Raw genomic sequence first — 17,923 nt, 5'->3', positions numbered from 1 at the left:
TTTTCAAAAAATGTATGAATAGGAATTGTATTTTGTGATGCAGTGGCAGTGTCCATATATCTGTGCTAGCAGAGTTTCAAGTCGCACTTGCACAGGAGGTGTGTAGTAACATGTATGAACAAATTGGTTAAAAAAGCACTGTTTCTTTTGATGATTTGACTTTCTTTTGTTAAGTGTCCCTTTCAAGCCCTGATACCGATTTGAATCGAATTATCCATTCAAATGTTTCAGTTAAAAGAGTACATAAAGGGACTTGGTGATATTTTCTAATCAGCCTGTTCAGAGATATTAGTACCCATTTCTGGAGCAGATGGAAATTGACTCTGGAACAGAGGCAGGGACACTACCAAGTGTCCTGGTACACTTTTTCACTGTGGTTAACTTGTTCATTTTGTTTTTAGCTATCTGGTCCTCAAAAAGAGAGTATGAGACATAAGCTAAGGTGGCCCTTAACAGGTTTGGGCAGTAAACTATAGAGAGGATCATGAGACCTGACTCTGTGTGTGTCTGTGTGTGTCTGTGTGTGTGTGTGTGTGTGTGTGTGTCTGTGTGTGTGACTCCTCCATTGTTATGACATCACCAGGATGAACCTGGACAGGAAGTACACCGTGTCCTCTGGAATGCTTCGGCCTGTTGTGACTGAAGGATACTGCAAATTCTGAAGTACATTATTCCTACATCCTGCACCCATGCCACTGCCACCCCTCTCTCCACACACACACCCATTAATCTGCAAAGTTCACTTTAAACATTTTCATTTTTATTACAGTACCCATTTAATTTCTGCCACTTGTTTGAGTTTAATTTGGCTTTATTTTCTTGAATATAAAGCAACATTTATCGATACAGCCATAGAAACAGAAGATACATGTGTTTGTGTTTTTCAATCTGAAGAAAGCTACTTCAAGTAAACACTGGCTCTGGTTTATACTTCCTTCATTAACTGGCTATCAAGATTTTTAAAAATCAATCTATTCAGAGATGTTATTATATGCTTCCATAGCATATAGGACTTGAACCTGGGCACCTGCCTCAGAGGTAGGAACATTACCACTGCACCACAAGAACCCCCAAGCTATCAGAGCTGTAACACTTAGCAATTGAAGGTAGAGCCACCAATGAAAGAGCCATTAAAATTAGGGATGTGTAAGAGTTCAGAATTGTAGAAGTGTAATATTTCTAGACTAGAGAAGAATCCAGAAAAGGAGCAGCAAAGTCATGGTGGATGTTGAGAATTTTAAAATTTAAGTGTTACTTAACCAGGAAACTAATGTCGGTTATTGAGCACAGGAGTGAGTGATGATAGAATATTTTGATTATACTTGGGCTTATGGATTGTGGGAAAATGGAAGACCAGCCAGAAGTATATTAGAATAGTCAAGTTTAGAAGTAACAAAAACATGTTTGACAGTTTCAGCAAGAGGTGAGCTGAGGCAGAGTGAAGTGAGGTGATATCACAGAGGCAAATGGTCTTAATGATGGTACCGATATCTGGTCAGGAAGCTAATCTTGGAACTAAATATACACCAATGATGCAAGCCGATTGTTTGAGCCTTGGAAAACTGTTGTCAGGAAGAGGGAGGACCACTCAAAACCTGGAATTATCCTATATTCTGTAACACCTGGCAAAATTAGAAGCCTGCCGTTTGTTGGTAATCCCCACTAAAGCTCACAGAAATGATTCTCTCATACCAAAGATATTCTCTCAATTTAGTACCAAATTTTAACAGAGCAAAGATACCTGAGAAAAATAAATAGTTCATTATGTTCACAGTAAAGGAAAATTTCAACTCAATTGGGAATCATTAATATAACTTAATGAATCAAGATAATTTGTATTAGAAGCCAAGAATACCCATTGTGCCAGTTGCACTAAAACAAATAGACCAGTCTTTGTTTGTAATTTTCCTACAGGAGATATGCATTACATTTAACTAATACAGTGTTGTTTTTATAAAAACACTGTAATGCATATATCCAATATTCAAAAGCAAAAGTGCAGGAAATATAAACACATTCCTTTCCTTCGAGATTAGCGTACAGCTGGAGCCACATGACTTCTGTTAAGCCTGTCAAGCACAGCTTTCATTAGGGAGATGTTTCTACCAAATTTAATGAATCTGGAGGAGAGGAGAGAATACTCCCTCTTGCTGAGAGAAAATGGTTGTGTGTTAATTATCCAAATCCAGATTCCAATGGGCATGGGTCAATGCTGCATGCAACTGATGTCAAATTTGACTGAAATACCATAATTGTGTTGTGAAAGGGTGCAAAGCGAAAGCATACAGAACACTGAAATTGCATCCATATAGTAGCAAATTTTCTTTCATATCAGTTTATAGTCTATCTGAAGCCACTTATATCTGTACTGCCCACGCATTTATCTGCTGAACTATCATAATGAATGGTCTTACTGACAGGTTAATGCCACAGAATCTTTGAGACATGGAAGTCAGGCTGTTGAAGGCTGTTTCACTGTCAGTGAGTAATACAAATCATACCATGTATACTGGTTACTTACCTTCAGGTTTGAACAAGGCTGCTCACAGCCTGCCGAGCATAAGGTTTCTGTCAACAGTTCGATTATTTAGTATTTTGTCTATAATGTTGGAATGAATGGTTTCACCTTGATGATCTGTTTTATGTGAAGCTTTATTTTAAACATGTCTTTCAACCTTTGTACAATACAATCTCTTAACTTCTTCCCATCTTCCCTGATGTTTATGCTTACACTTCCGTGACTTCTCTTCTATTTTCTCCTCAGGGAAGGCCGAAGCAGAGCTGAAAAACTTTTGTCCTCATTACCAGCGGCAATACTCTGTGGCTGCCTTCAATCATATCAGATGTGAGGTACAGCAAGACCAAGAAGCACAACCCCAACTGCTACAGCATAAGGTACATGTTAAAATGTGCAGGGGAATGATTCTATGTTCCCATGGTATTAGTAGAGAATCACTTCCATGGGCTGTGTGGGTCAGAGAATCTGGTTGGCAAAGGTGCAGGTTGGTCGCATAAGGTCACCCAAAATCCGTAATAAACAAAACCCTCTTGCTTGACGTACTTTCTGTCATGTGCTCTTGTTATTGTTGGACTAGTACCATGGGTTTTCGGAGGTATATGAAGCAGGAGCATTGTTGGAACATGTTGTACTGCTCTGGCTTACATCTTGCAGGAGACTGAATGAGAAACCAAATAATGTGATTCTATATCACCACACATGATGTATGAATTAGAATGAACTACATTAACTACTTAATATCCAATATAATACAGCATCCATGGGGTAGGAGGTGGCTTTTGTGAATGAGTTCTGTCTCACTATTGTTCCGTTTTGGACGAAGTACAAAAGAACATAGGGAATTGGAGCAGGAGTCGGCAATATAGCCTCTTGAGCCTGCATTTGATACGATCATGGCTGACCTCAACTCAGTCTCAACTGTATTCTCCTGTCTGCTCTCCATAACATTTCGACCTATTACTAATTAAAAATCTGTCTATCTCCTCCTTAAATTTACTCCCAACATTGACCACACACTTGGGTAGTGACATCCACAGATGAACGAACTTTTGATGGGAGTAATTGCTCCTCAATTCGACTTTAAATCTGACATCTCTTTCTAGATCACCCCGCATGAGGAAACTTCATTTCTACATCTATAGATGCCCTTTAGCATCTTATGTAACTTGATTAGAACTCCTCTCATTCTTCTAAACTCCAAAGAATATAGACCTAAACTGCTCCATTTCTTTTCCTAAGACATAGCTGTATCTCTGGAATCAATCTAGTGAGCCTCCTCTGAACTACTTCCAATACTACTAGATCCATGTTCAAGTAAGAAGACCAAAATTTTACACAAGGTGCAAAATTCCAACTGCCTTCCCTATTGCCTGGTGATCCTGCATGCTAGTTCTCTTTGTATGCTCAAAGACACACAGATCCCTCTGCACCAAAGTGCTCTCAAGTTTCTCTACATTTAGATAATAAGCTGTCTTTCTATTCCTCTGAACAAAATGGATAACCTCACACTTATCTATGTTAAACTTCATCTGCCAAATTTTGGTCCATTCAACTCACCTATCAACATCCATTTGTAAATTTGTTATTGCTTAATTGCAACTTACGTTCCTACCTATTGTAAGGTCTTTTGAAAATTTGGCCGTAGTGCCTTCTATCCCTTATCCCAATTAATTAATGCTGACTATGATTAGTTGGGGCCTGAGGACTGAACCCTGTAGCACCCTATTAGTTACATCTTGCCAACCAGAAAAGGACCCATTTGTCCCAGTTCTTTGCTCTCCGGTTAGCCAATCCTTTATCTATGCTCATAAATTGCCCCTAACCTCATGTGATGTTACCTTGTGTATTAACCTTACATGTGGCACTTTATTAAATACCATCTGGAGGTCCAGATAAATAATATCTACAGGACTTCCATTATCCACATTACTTGTACTGCTTCAAAGGATTCTGGAAAATCAGTCAAATATGATTCATCCTTCATAAAACGATACTTACTCTGGTGCATTGTATTTTGACTTTCCAACTGTCCTGTTATTACTTCCATGGCAATGGATTCTAACAGTTTTTCAATAAAACCTGTTAAGCTAACTGGTCTGTAGTTTCCTATTTTCTACTTCCCTTTTTGAATAAACGTATCATATTTGCATTTTTCCATTCGAGTGGAACCTTTCCCACATATAGGGAATTTTGGAGTATTGTAGCCAAAGTCGAACTATGGATGTCCATAGCAAGCTTGGTTTTGGCTCCAAATTGCTTCTCCTGATTGAAGCTCTAGCAAAGTGCATGGCATGTAATGCTCGTCATAAACAACTGCTGGAGTGATATTTGTCCTCTGTCTCTCACTTTGTCTCGAATTCAGCCCTGAAACACACAACTTAAGTGCAGAAGTAAGCCATTCAGTCTTTCAAATCTGCTTTGCCATCAATAAGATCATGGTTATGGTCTCAGCCCCACGTTTCAGCCTTTCTCCTGTTATCATAGTCTCGCATATCTATCAAAGATTCATCTAACTCAGGCTTGAACAAACTCAACGACCCAGCCTCCCCTACTTTGGGGGAAGAGAATTCCACAGTTTAACAACCCTCTGACAAAATAATTCACTTCACCTGCATTTTAAGAGTAAAACCATTACTCTTAAGCTGTGTCTGCTGGTTTTAATCTCTCAGAACCTAGCCTGTCAAGGCTGCTCAAGATCTTATCTATTTTAGCCATAACACCTTCCATTTTCCTAAACTCCTATGATGAAGCTCCAAACTATTTCACCTTTCTTCATAATTCACCCAGGAATGAATCAAGTGAACATTTTTTACACTGCCTTTTTTCAAATTGTAGACAGTACTCTAAATGTGGTCTCTCAGAGGTCTTGTATAGCTGCTGTAAAATTTCTTTGCTTTTGTATTCCATACCTATTGCAATCAACAACAACATCAATTTTCATTTTTAGTCAATTGCTTTACCTGCAAACTAACTTTTTGTGACCCTTGTACAAGAAAACCCAGATCCCTCTACCTCAAGTTCTGCAACCTCTCTCCATTTAAAAGTCGATACTGCTATTCTGTTCTCCCTGCCAAGGTGAACAAAATCATATTTTCCCACAATATACTACATCTGCCAATTTTTTTTGTCCTATTCACTTAAGTTATTCTATATCCCTTTTGTAGACTCCTCTCGGTTTCATCAGAAATGTAGATGCCAATACATTCTGTCCCTGCATCAAAATCATTGCCATAAGTTTAACTAACTGAGGTCTCAACACTGATCCCAATGCTAGTTACAGCTTGCCAACCTGGAAAAGACCCACATATCTCTAATTCGTGTTAGCTAACCTTGATCTGTATTAAAATGTTACTCCCCAACATTATGTTTTCTTAATTTTTGTCACAACCTTTGCAGTGGCACCTTTATGAAGTGATTTTTGGTCTTATACTTATGGCATGTTTGAGAGCTTAGGGAGTTCAGTTTTCCATCTTCTCTTGGGGAATTTATATGGTGCTGGACCATTTTGGAATGCAGTTGAATGATAGCTCAGAAATACAAGTTAGCTGTTAACATTCTTCTTTTGTAATAATTTTATTATATGCATTTCTCTTTCAGCTTTCCATTGGCTTGACTGCATCTTAGTGAACTGGCATTTTAGACAAATCCATAAACTGCTATGAATTCCTAAGTGCCAAATTCTCATCCATTAATTACAAAATCTATTATTTTGTGTTGCTTCAATAATTCTCTTGGCTCTGATGATGAATAGAACAGTTATTACAGTTTGATTTTGGTTTTTCTAATGATTTTTAATGAGCTGGCCACTCAAAAAAAATCTTGTTCTGGTTTGAGATTTTGCGATGTCCTGGGTGCAACTGTTATCTTATGTTGAGTCTCGGGTGATATGAGTAAATCATCCACTATACTGAGGTGTCTTCACTGTTCAAAGTACTGAGAATGGGATTGTGAGCATGTATACTGGGCATTGTTTGTTACAATGTGTCTCTGACATGAACACGTTCTTCAATAGATTTCTGAGCATCTCTGGTATTATTCAGTTGCTGAGTTTTTACATGTAGATCTGTGGTTGTTATTGCTGGAAAGGTTTCTACCAGTTCAACAAAGACTACATCTTCTTTGGGCCTTGACACTGCAATACAGGTCAAAACGCTACTGTATTCTGGTACTTTCCTGGAACATTCTGTCTTTACCAAACCTCATCAAAATGCAGATAACATTGTAGAGCTGGAGGAACACAGCAGGTCAGGCAGCATCAGAGAGCAGGAAAGTTGATGTTTTGGGTAGGGACCCTTCTGCAGCTCTTGCTATCTCATCAAAATGGAGACATTTTTGTTTCTTCCTTAGAATTTAGAAGCATGCCTTGTTAGTACCTGTGGTTTGTCTTTTGATTTGAAATGAAGACCAAGCATACAATTTTATAACTTCTTGCAAGCTGCCACCTTTTTTTATAACTGCATATCTCTGCTCTGCCCCCAACACTGAATGGATTACATAACACATGGTATACACTTGCCTCAGTCTATATCTGAAAGAATATAGCTCACAGTCATGTAGAGGTTTCAACTGCAGCAAAAATGGTCAGTAGCTCAAACCATAGTGATCTAAAGTATCATAAGAATATTGACATCTCTTGAATTTTCTCAAAAGACTTTGTTGTGCTTTCTCTCAGCTCTATGCATTCTATACTCATGGTGTCCCAAACTCATGAACCTCTGGAGCTCAGTCACGTTCTGAGGAGCTGGAAACTCCTTGATTGCTCTCGTTTTCTGTGGATCAACTTTGAGACCAGATGTATCCATAATGTGCTCAAGGAACTTAGCAGTCAGCTTTGAGAATTCATGTTGTGGAAGTCATAGGTATTGCAGCTGAGGTCGCAACCCAGTGTTATGTTCTGTCTGAGTGGATCCATGGATCAGGACATCATCTACGTAACATACAACTTCATCCACTCCTTCCTGCTCCTCTGCTGCCTGACCTGCTGTGTTCCTCCAGCTCCATACTGTGTTATCTCTGGAGGAGGGTATGTTTCCATATGTGAACAGGCACATTAGCTTCACTTCTGAATATGAAGCAAGGTGGTTCCAACAAGTGGCTGTGGAATTCAATTCTGAAGGTTTTAGGCTGATTTTTCCTCAGCTTTCAAATTCTTCCAATCTGTAAATCGGGAGAAGCCTTCCTGCTTAAAAGTGAGCAACTCTAGATGCTTTGGTGTTTTCTGTGATTTCTTTATCATGATATTAGATGGTTGCCTCAGTTCTGTTATGGCTTTGAGTTTTATCCCTCCTGGACCATCCGTTTTTTTTTGTACAGCAATTTAAAGTGGCTCTTGTTTTCTTCTACAAGGGTGTTAGCTCCCTAGAAGCCTCTGTTTGATTACTGGGTCTCCAAAGAAAAGTTCCTTAATATCAAACATCATTTATTTCTGGATCCAACCCTTTGTGAATATTATATACGGGAGTGTTATGGCACACAGCCTTATAGTGGCCCACCTTTGCACTAAAAGGCATTCAGCCTGTTTGGCAGGGCAGTTTCTACACCTGTGTTTTTCCTTCCCACACCAATTACAGTTGACTTTGGCTGTTGATAGACAGTCTTCTTTTTTTTTATGACAGCTTTCCCTGTTTAAAAAAATTGATATTTTCGGCTGAGAGAGCGGTTTTTGAGATAAGACTCTACCTGTCCCCTACTGTTCAAAAGAATGGAAACAGGACAAACAGGGTTCTTTTGAAGATTTAAGGAACAGTGAATTGATGAGATATGGCTTGCTTCTGGTATTAGTATCTGGAAAAAAAAATTGAGCCGAGTGAAATGATTGCTAATGGACACTAGAAGTTGCGATGTAGTGTAGAGAAAGAAAGGAACCCTTGCTGGAGAACTGGAAGTAACTTTGGTATTATTCATTTAATGCACATTTTTACTGGTCGCATGACTTGTACTCAGAGGGCATGTAAGGCATATTTTGGTTATTGTTGAACGATGTCGGTTTAGTTTGTTAGTTGCAAGAGTGAAATCTTGTTCACCAGTTTATTTCATTCAGTAGTTTGGGAAATTTTGTTGTTATTGCTTTCTACAGGAATTGTAACATTCTGCTAATGCGATTTAACAATGTTGAACTTAGCTAATCCCACAGCAGGGTGAGTGGTACAATCTGAAGGCCAGTGCAAATCATAGGATCTGTTTATAATATATAATCATCTGCTTTATCTTCAGTTGCACATCACCTTCAGAATATCAAGCTCATATGTTCCCAGGCGGATCGTGCATGATGTTGCACGTTTGCAGTGTACAATTTGAAGTAAGCTGCCTAATGGTTACCACTTATAAGTCCCATTGTTTGTAAATTAGGACAAGAAGCTGAAGATCCGCAAGGGGACAACAATGGCAAATTGTGGAAATAAGAGTTAAGAAGTCCAGGGCCTTTATAGCAAAGGGGCAGGGCATGAAGTTTGCTTTATTTTTATCATTATAGGAATGGAACGTAACTAAAGCTTAGTTTTACATTTAAGAGTAGAGATATAACTTATGAGAATCTGTATTAGATCTCCTACCTATAAGGCCTTTGTGTTCACAATCTGCTTTTAGCTATCACCATTGTTATTGGTGGATCTGTTTCTATATGAACTGCTGATATCATCTAATGATGCTGCCTGTTCTTTGGTTTCTGTCAGTTTCTGCAGGTTTCTGTCGCCTGTACAGTATCAGGTCCATAATGAATTGAAACTTCACGAGCTTAACTTTGGCGAAGTGAAGCATTCTGTTTCTTTTTTGGCAGCGTCAAATTGACTCTGATAGTGTCTTGATCAGAAACCCTGACTGTTAGATTGACTAGCCATGTGCAACTTTCATATTCTTAATTGTTTCTGCTTTTGAGCATTCCACCCTCCTCCTAGTTTTTTACCAATTCCACCTGTAATTATTGGCTACTTGTGACTATCTCAGCCCACCTCTTGTTGTAACTTTCACACGGGCCTTCATCACCTTGAATTTTCTGAAATAGTGTCCTTGTTTATTTGAATAAACCCAACCTTGGCAAATTTTACCTAATCTAGAATGTGAACCTGAACAGTGCCCCCTTGGAGCGGTGGCCACTGCTGGTACTAATGCTATAAGGGCCATTGGAAGGATTGTACCTCAAGCCCCCAAATGAAAGTGAGTGTGGTTGAATCACTGGGGCTAGTGAGAATGGGGAATGGGATCATAGTTAAGGGCAGGGGTGTGATTTCCAGAAGGACCTTCACTTTCAGTTAGCAAGATTCTCAGCTGGGCAAAAGTTGCCCAAGAGGTCAGGAGCTTTCCACAGGACCACAGGAGGACCTACTTGGGAAGAGTTGGGAAGACAGTGGTGTCTGCACACAACACTTTTTTCCACATTACAAGGCCCTTCTCCTTCCCAGTCTGTCTTCTGTGGAAGGTTTAAATTCACACCAGTGAAACAGTTTTTTGTTGCTTTGTTCTGGTTATCAAAAACAATGGAACAATTTGTTCTAATATGTTACATTTGTCAATGTGAATGTTTGGGTCGAAGGAAGAGAGATTTACAGCACACAAAAATGTTACATTTTGGTACAAAGCATGCTTGTTGACTTGTTCTATCTATTTGACAATGTGCTTGTTTGCAGCATTCCTGCTTCTGATTCAGAAGGTTGTAGATTTATGTCCAAATAGACACACAAATTTGTGCAGGATTTGTTACTTTGATTTCCTGGTTCTCAAGAATATTTTATCAAAGAATAACAAAGTAATATGTAAGAAGACATTAGAATATAATAGCTACAATTTGATTACTCCCAAGAGAACTACCTTGTTTTCAGCTCATGCATATCAATGGTTTCAAACCTCAATCTTCAGACCTGAGAGATATTGTACTAGCAAATCAGCGTGTTGTTATGAGAGTGCTTTGCAGAACACCTCTGCTCAGTTCGCAACAAACAACTGCACCTCCCAGTCGCAAACCATTTCCACTCCCCCTCCCATTCTCTAGATGACATGTCCGTCATGGGCCTCCTGCAGTGCCACAATGATGCCACCCGAAGGTTGCAGGAACAGCAACTCATATTCCGCCTGGGAACCCTGCAGCCTAATGGTATCAATGTGGACTTCACCAGTTTCAAAATCTCCCCTTCCCCTACTGCATCCCTAAACCAGCCCAGTTCGCCCCTTCCCCCCACTGCACCACACAACCAGCCCAGCTCTTCTCCCCCCCCCCCCCCCCCCCCACCCACTGCATCCCAAAACCAGTCCAACCTGTCTCTGCCTCCCTAACCGGTTCTTCCTCTCATACATCCCTTCCTCCCACCCCAAGCCGCACCCCCATCTACCTACTAACCTCATCCCACCTCCTTGACCTGTCCGTCTTCCCTGGACTGACCTATCCCCTCCCTACCTCCCCACCTATACTTTCTCCACCTATCTTCTTTTCTCTCCATCTTCGGTCCGCCTCCCCCTCTCTCCCTATTTATTCCAGTTCCCTCTCCCCATCCCCCTCTCTGAAGGGTCTAGGCCCGAAACGTCAGCTTTTGTGCTCCTGAGATGCTGCTTGGCCTGCTGTGTTCATCCAGCCTCACATTTTATTAACTGATTATTTTATCCCTTTGCTGTTTGCTAGCCCTGGCTACAGGTAGATTGGTGGTTGTGTTTGCATACATGACAACTGTAACTGTACTGAAAATAAGTGGCTATAAAAGTTGCTATTTACAAAATTTAGGTTGTTCTTTACTTGATTGGAATTGTTCTAAGTTTCTGTTGGAGCAAAAAGTGATGCTGGAAGAGTCATCAAGCTGATTCTCCTTCGAAACTCGATCTGCCCCTGAATAATTGGATAAATTAATAAGCTTGAGGCTGTGCCAAAAAACATTTATGCTCCACTCAGCATAAGCTGGGCAAACTACAGAGTGAAAATCCACTAAACTTCCGGACTTCAAACAGAAAATGTATAAGGTTTTACTGTTCAGGCTAAAAATGTTTCTGTTTGCTTTGTGCAGTGCTGGTGTAAATGTGTCGGTGAAAACTTCCTCTTTGGGCATTTCTAATGAAATTTTTAGAGCATGTTTGTGGTTTCATTAGAAGTACTGAAGTGGAAGTCTTCACAACCACATTTCAATCACCTTGTGTATGTTGAAATTGAAGGATGTATTGCAAGTTTCAAACTTTATAAAAATAAGTAGATGTGTGATCTATGTTCCAGTTGGAATCATTCCGAGAAGATAATAAGATTGTTACCAGAATAATGCAATAACTGGCAACAGAAAACAATTCTACCACAGGCATTCAATTTTGTGATTTTGGCTTTATTTTGTTAGGAATGCTTGTGTAAGTTGCTCCTTTTTATATATTTTGTCATAGTTTATTCAGTTTTTAAACTGCCAGGTCTAAGGTAAAATAAAATGCAGACAGCCTGCATTCAAGATACCATCAACACCACACTCGTAGCTGGTAACCAAGAGCAGCTGGACAGTTCCCTGAATTGATTCACTGCTGTCTCCATTTCCCACTAAATATTCAAAGTCTCCACATATCATTTGCTACTTGGCTCCTTTAAGGTTGGGAACTGTCACCCTCACTGTTGCTGGGTCAAAATCGTAGAACTCCCTTTTCCTAGCAATACTTTGGCTGTACTTCCAGCACATGGACTGGAACAGTTCAAGAAGGTTGGCTTACCACCAAGGACAATTATGGATTGGCAATCGATTCTGGCCTAGCCAGTATTACCTATTCTTCTTAAAAAAAAGAATTGACCAGGTGTCCATCCTCCCAGTAAGAGTGTATTAAACGTCAGCACCACTGTGCTGTCTTAGCTTTTCACAGTTTATGTTCAAGTGTTCAAACAATTTGATATGCAGTGGTAGTTTGTTTTGGGATGATGCTTCAAAGCTTATATTCTACCTTATAGGATCCAAAGAGAACTGAGAAAGTGGTATATCAACAGGAAGTGATACAATATATAGATGAGTTCAAGAAATGGAAGGAACGATATGTTGTCATAAAGAATGACAATAGCATGGAGTGCTATGAAAACAAAGAGGTAAGGAATTCTTTTTGCTGGTTGTTAGTTCACACATCAGGAAACCAAACAAAAACTGAACTGGTGCAGTAATATTGTGCCGAAACAGAGTGAGCGCACAATTTGACACTTGCAGGACTGCAGGCTTTCTCTAACACCTCATTGTGTTAGATGATAATCTTTGTTTAATGGCTCATTTCAAATTGAATCTGCACAATGAGATGTCTTTCTTGGATGCACAGGCAAAATCATATATTTGCAATAAATGTTGAGTGATCTCATACTCTGTGGTATCCAAGTAGCATTCTGTATGGCAGTGAAACTGTGCAGAGATCAGTGGATGATTTCACTGGGCATAAGTTTTAACTTATCGACATCATTTTTTCAGTGAAGTTTGACAGCCACAAAATCCATTGTAGTTAAATGCACTTTTTTTTGCATGAAGCATGGATACAGTGGTGTTTGCAGATAATAGGGAGTGAATGGCAAAAATGACTCAATTTAGAAAAAAAACTTTTCACTTAAAACACTTTGCAGCCATTTTTAGAATATAATTTTAATCTATTCAAAATATATGAACATATCAATTAAACCTTCCAGGAAAACAGACTTTATTAATTTACAACACAGGCCCATCTGTAAAATTATACAATGGCACTTCATGATAGTTTACCATATTCATAAATAGAAGGCAACATATTGATGTGAATGACATAACAGAGTAACATTGCCAATTGCACCTCCTTTGTATAGATTAGTCTCAATAGTCTGAACTCATAAAGTTTGTGCAGCAGTTGGGAAACCATTCTCTGCTGTATGAGCCGATTGTAACAACTGGGAATTTCAAAATAGATGCTTTGTTTATTCCTTTTGTGGATTAAAGCGCTTAAACTGACTGTTTTCTCAAATTTATGTACCAATACAGATTGCATAAAATGAAAATGGTAACAATGGATGCCACAGCCTCAGAGACAGATACTAAACTATTAGTTGAGGGCAGGAGGAGAGGTGTAAATTCTGCAGGCCATTTCCCAGCATTGGTGTTCAAAACTAAACTACAACAGTGTGACAAAAGCAGTTAGGGTTGCTAGGAAATATTTAGTGGTTGGGATGTCATGCAGAGGCCTCAGAAGGTTAAGTAGGTGGCTCAGATTTTGCAGTAAAAATGTGTGGCCATCAGCACTCATTGCTGTTAACGAGGAAATTGCAATGCAACCTTCAGCAACTACATATATGCTGTTAAACATGGAAAAGAAAAAGTTGCTGTGTGGGGTGCCTCACTCCTTTGAAAACATCAATATTGGATGTTGCAATGAGTATGTTTTGATACATGCCCACAAACACATCAGGGAAAGAGTATGGCTATTCCACTTTAAAGTAAGTAAATGCTTAATATTATTATAAGTCTTCTATCCTGACAAAAAACTTGGTTGGCACTATAAGCTCACCTCTTAAGAGTGGAAATCCCATTCCTTCAGATTTAATTACTGGAGATATTTTGAAAATTAAAATATAAAAATATCAAAAAACAAAAAACTTTTTTGACTTTTCTTGAAAGCATTTGTCATTTTCTCAATCAATGCTCCTTCTAAGTTGTATGCCTGAGAAGCAACCTGAAGATCCCAACCAGGTCATGTCGAAATGAGCCTGTCCCCTGCGTTGGATTTTTTGGAAGCATTGTGAGTCTCACCCGCAAGTAAAAGAGTCAGAGGGAGACTTGTGTCATCTCCTCTGGAAAACCTGTCAATGAGAGAGTGAATCTGAGGAACTGGGTGTATTATCTTCTGGAAAAAGTTTGAACAGTTGAGGACTGTATGCAAAGGAGCTTTCAAAAATGAGAGGTGATGTTATTGAAACATGGTAAATTTTGAGGGGACTTGATAGTGGGGACACCTGAAGGATATTTCCTTGAGTAAGGGAGATAAAAATTGGGAATATAGTTTCCGAATAAAAGGTCTTTATTTTAAGACAGATGAGGAGACTTTTTTCACTCTGAGTAGTTGGTATGTGGATTTCTCTTCCAGAAAAGGTTGTGGAGTCTGTGTCATTGAGCTTATTGACGGGTGAATCTGATGGTTCGTAGATTAGATAAGGGAGACAAGAATCAGGGATGCAGTCAGGGAAATGGAGCTGAGACCAAAACCAGATCAACCATGATTTTATTAAATGACAGAGTAGGTTTGAAGAGCTAAATGGCCTACTTCTGCTCCTGAGTTCCAACTTGGTATTGAGTTAACCATTCCCATTAACAGTTCCAAGTTCAGAAATTAACATGTCTCAGTGAAGATTCTTCAATCATCTTAACCAAGTAGATATCCAGTCGCTTGCCTTGGTCAAATTTGTCCCAGATTCTTTATAGAGGGTGATATGCTATTTCATATTTGTATTCACTGCAAGATCTAGTATAAGCATATAAGCATAGGGCGAGGTGGTGACCTAGTGGTATTATCGCTAGACTATTAATCCAGCAACCCAAATAACATTCTGGGGGGCCCATGTTCAAATTTGGCCACAGTAGATGGTAGAATTTGAATTCAATTTTTAAAAAAATCTGGAAGTAAGACTGATGACCGTGAAACCCACCTGGTTCACTGGGCATTGACCTACGCACCAAAAAGGATGATGGCAGAAACAGCCCTGTTGACTGTGCAAAGCTCTCCTTACTAACATCGGTTGGGGGTGGGGGGGGGGGGGGGGATGCCAAAATTTAGAGAGCTGTCTCTCAGACTAGTCAAGCAGCAGCCTGATGTAGTCATACTCATGGAATCATAACTTACAGACAATGTTGCAGACACCACCATCACCATCCATGGCTGTGTCCTGTCCCACCAGCAGGACAGACCCAGCGGAGTTGGTGGCACAGTGTTATACAGTCAAGAGGGAGTTGCTCTGGGAGTCCTCAACATTGACTCTGGAGCCCATGAAGCCTCGTGGCTTCAGATTAAACATGGCAAGGAAACCTCTTGTTGATTACCACATACTGTCCTCCCTCAGCTGATGAATCATTACTCTTCCAATTTGAACAGCACTTGGAGGAAGCACTGAAGATGGCAAGGGCACAAAACATACTCTGGGTGGGGGGTTTCAAAGTCTAAATTTGTGAGTCACCGAGTGCCTTGGCAGCAGTGCTACTGATCGAGCTGGTCGGGTCCTAAAGGACATAGCTGCTAGGCTGGGCGATGAGGGAACCAGTAAGAGGGAAAAACATACTTGATCTCATCCTTGCCAATCTGCCAACTGCAGATACACCTGTCCACGACAATATCAGTAAGAGTGACCATCATTAAAGTGAAAGAGTGACCAAGTCCCACCTTCACATTTGAGAACAACCTCCATTGTGTTGTGTGGAACCATCACTGTGCCAAATGGGATGGACTTCGAAAAGATCTTGCAAATCAAGACTGGGCATCCATGAGGTGCTGTGCGACATTAACAGCAACAGAATGTACTCCAGCACAAACTGTATCCTCATGGCCAGCATAGCCCCCACTCAACAATTACCATCAAGCCAGGGGATCAACCCTGGTTCAATGGAGAGTGCAGGATGACATGCCAGCTGCAACACCAGGCATACCTGAAGATGAGATGTCAACCTGGTGAAGCCACCTAACAGAACTACTTGCAAGCCAAACAGCATAAGCAGCAAGTGATAGACAGAGCTAAGTGATCACACACCCAACAGATCAGATCTAAGCTTTGCAGTCATGGATGGCGGTGGACAATTAAACAACTCACTGGAGGAGGAGGCTCCACAACTCTCCCCATCCTCAATGATGTAAGAGCCCAGCACATTACTGCAAAAGATAAGGCTGAAACATTCGCAGCAATCTTCAGCCAGAAGTGCCGAGTGAATGATCCATATCGGCCTCCTCCAGTGGTCTCCAATGTTACAGATACCAGATTTCAGTCCATTCGATCCACTCCATGTAATATCAAGAAATGGTCGGAGACAACGTTCTGGCAATAGTACTGAAGAGCTGTGCTCCAGAACCTGCCACTCCCCTAGCCAAGCTGTTCCAGTACAGTTACAACACTGGCATCTACCTGACAATGTGGAAAATTGCCAACTATATCCTGTACATAGAAAGCAGGACAAATCCAACGTGGCCAATTACTGCCACATCAGCCTACACTCGATCATCAGTAAAGTGATAGAAGACGTCATTAACAGTGCTATCAAGCAGCACCTCATCAGCAATAACCTGCTCGGTGACGCCCAGTTTGGGTTCTGCCAGGGCCACTCAGCTCCTGACCTCATTACAGCCTTGGCTGTAACATGGACAAAAGAGATGAACTGCAGAGGTGAGGTGAGAGTAACAGCCCCTGACGTCAATGCTGCATTTGACCGAATGTGGCATCAAGGAGCCCAAGCAAAACTGGAATCAATAATCAATAGGTACCAGGGAAAAAACATTCTGGTGGCTGGAGTCATACCTGACACATAGGAAGATGGTCATGGTTGATGGAGGTCAGTCATCTCAGCTCCAGGACATCTCTGCAGTAGTTTCTCGGGGTAGCATCCAAGTCCCAACTATCTTTAGCTGTTTCATCAATAACCTTCCCTTCATCAATACAGCTCCAAAGTGGGGATGTTTGCTGATGATTGCACAATGTTCAGCACCGTTCATGAATCCTCAGACACTGAAGCAATCCATGTTCAAATGCAACAAGATCTAAACAATGCCCAGTCTTGGGCTAACAAGTGGCAAGTAACATTTGCACCACACAAATATGATCATCACTAATAAGAAACCATCTAATCACTGCCCCATGACACTCAATGGTGTTACCATCACTGAATCCCCCACTGTCAACATCCTGGGGGTTACCATTGATCAGAAACTCAAGTAGACTCACCACACAAATGTAATGGCTACAAGGGCAGGTCAGAGGCTAGGAATTCTGCAACAAGTAACTCACTTACTGACTCCTCAAAGCCTGTGCATCATCTACAAGGCACAAGTAAGGAGTGCTATGGAATACTGCCCACTTGCCTGGATGAGTGCAGCCCCAACAATGCTCAAGAACACTGACACCATCCAAGACCAAGCAGCCCGCTTGATTAGCATTGCATCCACAAGCATGCACTCGCCCCACCACCGATGCTCAGTGGCAGCAGTGTGTACTATCTCCAAGATGCACTGAAAAAATTCACCAAAGATCCTCAGGCAGCATCTTCCAAACCCACAACCATTTCCACCTAAAAGGGCAGGGCAAGAGATATATGGATACACCACCATTTTCAAGTTCCCCTCCAAGCCACTCACCATCCTAACTTCAAAATATATTGCTGATCCTTTACTGTCACTGGGTCAAAGTCCTGGAATCCCCCCTCTAATGGCATTGTGGGTCAACCCATAGCAGGTGGATTGCAGTGGCTCAAGAAGACAGCTCAGCACCAC

General features: G+C 40.6%; 1 protein-coding gene across 3 annotated transcripts in view; it reads left to right on the top strand.

The window, feature by feature from the left end:
• niban1a (niban apoptosis regulator 1a) overlaps positions 1-17,923 on the top strand; it is a 134,900-nt gene that overhangs the window by 46,009 nt on the left and 70,968 nt on the right. For all 3 annotated transcript variants that reach the window (XM_048538898.2, XM_048538897.2, XM_048538896.2), the window contains 2 exons: positions 2,765-2,895; positions 12,411-12,542. In XM_048538898.2, coding sequence (XP_048394855.2) covers positions 2,765-2,895; positions 12,411-12,542 — 263 coding nt within the window. The remainder of the gene's footprint in view (positions 1-2,764; positions 2,896-12,410; positions 12,543-17,923) is intronic.

This window comes from Stegostoma tigrinum, chromosome 8, assembly GCF_030684315.1.
Source record: "Stegostoma tigrinum isolate sSteTig4 chromosome 8, sSteTig4.hap1, whole genome shotgun sequence".
Lineage (NCBI taxonomy): Eukaryota > Metazoa > Chordata > Chondrichthyes > Orectolobiformes > Stegostomatidae > Stegostoma > Stegostoma tigrinum.
This window is presented reverse-complemented; position numbering and strand designations above follow the sequence as displayed.